At 50.8% G+C, this 5,000-nt stretch overlaps 1 protein-coding gene across 1 annotated transcript in view; it reads left to right on the top strand.

Moving 5' to 3' along the window:
• LOC311341565 (latent-transforming growth factor beta-binding protein 4-like) overlaps positions 1 to 5,000 on the top strand; it is a 20,810-nt gene that overhangs the window by 6,859 nt on the left and 8,951 nt on the right. The window contains exons 9-16 of the mRNA XM_084466388.1: positions 269 to 430; positions 747 to 831; positions 1,252 to 1,694; positions 1,800 to 1,913; positions 2,168 to 2,296; positions 2,370 to 2,483; positions 2,917 to 3,036; positions 3,545 to 3,664. Coding sequence (XP_084322514.1) covers positions 269 to 430; positions 747 to 831; positions 1,252 to 1,694; positions 1,800 to 1,913; positions 2,168 to 2,296; positions 2,370 to 2,483; positions 2,917 to 3,036; positions 3,545 to 3,664 — 1,287 coding nt within the window. The remainder of the gene's footprint in view (positions 1 to 268; positions 431 to 746; positions 832 to 1,251; positions 1,695 to 1,799; positions 1,914 to 2,167; positions 2,297 to 2,369; positions 2,484 to 2,916; positions 3,037 to 3,544; positions 3,665 to 5,000) is intronic.

Genomic DNA, 5,000 nt, shown 5'->3' with positions numbered 1-5,000 from the left:
CCCTTACTCCACCCTAACCCCTAATCCACCCTAACCCACAACACATACTCCACCCTAACCCTTAACCCCTAGTCCACCCTAACCCACAACACATACTCCACCCTAACCCTTAACCCCTAGTCCACCCTAACCCCCAACACTTACTCCAGCCTAATCCTCAACCCTTACTCCACCCTAACCCTCAACCCTTAGTCCACCTTAGCCCTAACCCTAGCCCAACCATAAACCCCAGACCCTGCACCAGTTTGTCTGACTGTTTGTCTCTCAGTGGAATTTAAGGACATCTGCCCAGCTGGTCCAGGGTACCACTACTCAGCCTCCGCACTGCAATTCCACCAGAGGGCCAGCGGGAGTGCTCAGCTGGTAACCCCGGGCAACCAGGACAACCAGCCTGCAAGGACCAGCATCCAGACACAGAGCTCCCACACAGGTACACACAGCTGTATGGAGGGCTATAACATGTGAGAGTGGGCCAGGACACCTTCAACCCAGCTCCACCTTTATCAGACCCACCTCCACCTTTATCAGACCCACCTCCACCTGTATCAGACCCAGCTCCACCTTATCAGACCCAGCTCCACCTGTATCAGACCCAGCTCCACCTGTACCCAGGTCGGACCATGACAGCACACTGTGGCGAGTGTTCCCTAACCTTCAGCATCCTCTTCCTCTTCTTCAGTAAAAGAAGGATGTCTAGGATGAAAACAAGAATTGATTTCTTTCTCCCCGCCTCCCCCTCCCTCCAGGTTCTGGGTTCCGGCAGCAGACCCCGTCCACCAGGGGGCAGACTGGACCTCCTCTGCGTTCAGCTGGGTCCAGTGGCTCTGATGGGTTCAGTGGCTCTACAGGGACCAGTGGTTCTGCTGGGTCCAGGGCTTCTGCTGGGTCAAGCGTTGCTACTGGGTCCAGTGGTTCTGCTGGGTCCAGGGCTTCTGCTGGGTCAAGCGTTGCTACTGGGTCCAGTGGTTCTGCTGGGTCCAGGGGTTCTGCTGGGTCCAGTGGTTCTACTGGGACCAGTGGCTCTGCTGTTTCCAGTGGTTCTGCTGGGTCCAGTGGTTCTATTGGGACCAGTGGGTCAGCTGGGTCCAGTGGTTCTACTGGGACAAGTGGTTCTGATGGGTCCAGGGGTTCTGCTGGGTCCAGTGGTTCTACTGGGACCAGTGGTTCTGATGGGTCCAGGGGTTCTGATGGGTCCAGGGGTTCTACTGGGACCAGTGGTTCTGATGGGTCCAGTGGTTCTGATGGGTCCAGGGGTTCTGATGGGTCCAGGGGTTCTGCTGGGACCAGGGGTTCTGATGGGTCCAGGGGTTCTACTGGGACCAGTGGTTCTACTGGGACCAGGGGTTCTGATGGGTCCAGGGGTTCTGCTGGGACCAGTGGTTCTGATGGTTCCAGTGGTGTTGATGGTTCCAGTGGTTCAGCTGGGTCCAGGGCTTCTGCTGGGTCCAGGGCTTCTGCTGGGTCCAGGGCTTCTGCTGGGTCAAGCGTTGCTACTGGGACCAGGGGTTCTGCTGGGACCAGTGGTTCTACTTGGACCAGTGGCTCTGCTGGGTCCAGGGGTTCTGATCGGGTCAGCAGCCCAGTCAAAGCTGCCCTCCCCGTCCCTCCATCTAAAGCAGACAGCGTTCCTGTTAGAGCAGCGGCGGTTCCGAACCAGCCCTCGAGACCAGCGGCCACTATACCCAAAACTGCAGGTCAAACCGATTATAGCACCACTTAGTCACACAACTGGAACTATTCTGATGAACTGATGGAAAATGAATGATGAATAAAATAATCTCTCTCCCTCTTTCTCTCAGGAGGTCAGATCCCGTCTGCGTCACGTCCTCTCACTCCACCAGGTCGTGGGGACTCGCCCCGGCCCCTCCCCCCTCCAGTAGAGCCAACAGTGCGGCCCGCTAGAGTCCAGGCCAGTAAGTCCAATGACCGGTCTAACAAGGCGGTCTAACGATGCAGTCTAATGCGCAGGTCTAATGATGTAGAGTAGAGATTTAGCACATAGATGTAGAGCAGTGATGTAGCATAGGGATGTATTGAAGAGATTTAGCATTAGGATTTAGCATAGTGATGTAGTGTAGTAAAGATCTGAAATAACATACATACGTAAACACATATATGTGTGTGTGTGTGTGTGTGCGTGTGTGTGTGTGTGTGTGTGTGTGTCCAGCCGTGCACAGTGCATGTGACAGGCCAGGTGTGTGCGGCGCCGGGCGCTGTGTGGCTCTGGCAGGAGGAAGACACACCTGTAGGTGTGATGAAGGATACCAGCTGAACAGTCAGAGGACACACTGCAGAGGTACACACACACACACACACACACACACACACACACACACACTCACAGGAACTGAAAGGTGTGTCTCCTCCAGATGTGGACGAGTGTCAGCTGGGTCCCTGTAGCAACGGTCGCTGTGACAACACTCCTGGCAGCTACAAGTGCGTTTGTCACCGTGGTTACCAGCTAGAAGGAAACTCCTGTACAGGTAGGGTCACCTGACCACACAGAGATCAGCTCCACAACATCACATTGCCGACACAAAACCCCTGAAGCCTGAGTACACGTTGCATTATTAGCCTCTTGGTGATCCCAGCACAAGAGGACAGCTCTGAGAAGGTCATCAAACCTGCCATTGCTATGTTCTCCACGTCTCCAGTGACTTCTTGTGATCTCCCTTCTGTGCCCTATATGTAAATAAACATGCACATCATTTCCGTTGGCAAAGACCAAATGCATTGAGATGAGCGAGTCAATTTCACGTATGCACTGCTAAAATCACGTGGCCATAAGACCACCTCAGAATGTGGTCTGAGCAATCGGACTTCAGGGCTTCATCAATGTGGACTGGGTGCATACACACCTGTACTTAGAGCTGTACACTTGTGTGTATGCGTGTGTGCGTGTGTATGTGTGTGTAGATCTGGATGAGTGTGAGGACCCCCTGCGATGTCCTGGTCAGGAGTGTGTGAACAACCAGGGGTCTTACAGATGTGTTTCCTGTCAATCTGGATATGGACTGTTGGAAGGACTCTGCAAAGGTAACACTGACACACACCTTCACCTATACAGGAACACACACCTGTACCGATAACACACACCTATTAAGGGTTAAATACACCTTTACACTAACTTATACAGGTAACATACACCTTTACAGGAACCACTGACCTGTACGGGTAACATACAGCTATACACCAACCTAAACAGGTAGCACACCTGTACACCCACCTATACAGGTAACACTCACCTGTATAGGTAAGGCACACCTGTTCAGGTAACACACAACTACACCCACCTATATAGGTAACACGCACATTTACAGCTGACTCACACCTGTGCAGGTAACACACACCTGTACAGGTAACACACACCTGTACAGGTAACACATACCTATACAGGTAACACACACCTGCACACTCGTCTATATGGGTATCAAACACACACGCATTCATGTACAGGAAACACACAAATAGGGATATTAAACTGTATTCAAGTTTATGGACAAACACTCCTGTGTAATGAGGTGATTTGTGTGCGTGTGTGTAGATGTAGATGAGTGTGAGGACCCTCTGCAGTGTCCTGGTCAGGAGTGTGTGAACAACCAGGGGTCTTACAGATGTGTTTCCTGTCAATCTGGATATGGACTGTTGGAAGGACTCTGCAAAGGTAACACTGACACACACCTTCACCTACAGTATATGGGCAACACATACCTGTATGTATACATACTGTCGAGTGTTTCACCTATAATGGGTTTTTATAGCATGAGGGCTGTGGGAGAACCTTCAGTCGCACTAGGTGGGAAGACCTCTCCTGAGCCGCCGCCTAGGAGGGGGGGTACCCTATACTGGTTTCTCTTCGGCCCCGGGGCTTAACCTGTGCTGGCCCTCTTGTACGTGTTAGAGATCCTCGGCTAAGCTCGGTGGAGGAAGACTCTGGTCTATGTGTCCAACACAGGTCACTCATTTAAGCCCCTACGAGGTTAAGCTAAATTTAGGCTACACGCGTTTCGGTCAAACTCTGGGGTGTCTCTTACTACCTCAGTCCCTGTGGGTTAGGAACGAAGTGGGGAACAATTCTGAACCTGTTTATATTGCCTCACTTTCCGGACCAGTCACCATCAACCCTGTTTGTGTCATGCACCACTTACCTATTGTGCGAAGGCTGGGAGAGCTGCGGGCTGTCGGTCGGGCCCCTACTGGGGAGCCGGATCAATCACAGAGGAACTGATTTAATCGCCTACTACAACACGTAGTAAGGTAGTTTTATTTCGATTTAAAAAACTTGTTTACACAATGATAGAGAAAAGATTAGTCAAGAGAAAGAGGTTAAAGGGTTTCTCGTAAGAGGCCTACACGCTCCTTTCTTCACATGTCTGTTAGAGTCAACAAGTGAGTCTGTTTAGACTGCGTGGGCAGTGTTTCAATAAACCATACAAGCAAACTAGATATCAATAAACAAAACAAGCAAACTAGATATAATAGAAATATTCCTGTTTTTCGCAGCTTGGTTCTGCGTCGGGGCTATCTCAATAAACCAAAAAAGCTAACTAAATATAAGAGAAATATTCCAGTTTTTCGCAGCTTGCGTGGGGGCTATCTCAATAAACCAGACACCAGATGAGATAAGGGGGGGGGGGGTCCTTACAGCTTTATTCTCTGTGGAGGCTGCTTCAATAAGCTAGTAGGGGGAGAAAGGGAAGGAGCAACAATTTAGTAGCTCGATATTTTTCACATTATGGCAGCACTATTCGATGAGGAAGTCCTGCTCATATATGGTGGTGTTGCTGAAAGTCAGTTTTTTCCATGAGCAGATGTGCACGATTGTTCCTGTTTCCTTCGGAGGCAGTCGGTATACTTAGCGTTGAAACAGCAGATCAGCAGTTACAACAGTTCAGCAATTCAACAGAGTTCATATATTGTCCGGATTAAAAGCGGATGTCCTACCCTTGATTGGGCATCGGGAAGCTTAGGGCTAGGTGCGTCAATGTGTGGCCCACGGG

Source organism: Micromesistius poutassou, assembly GCF_964030765.1.
Source record: "Micromesistius poutassou genome assembly, chromosome: 4".
NCBI classification, from domain to species: Eukaryota; Metazoa; Chordata; class Actinopteri; order Gadiformes; family Gadidae; genus Micromesistius; species Micromesistius poutassou.
The sequence above is the reverse complement of the archived record's forward strand: the minus strand, read 5'-3'. Positions and strand labels throughout refer to the sequence as shown.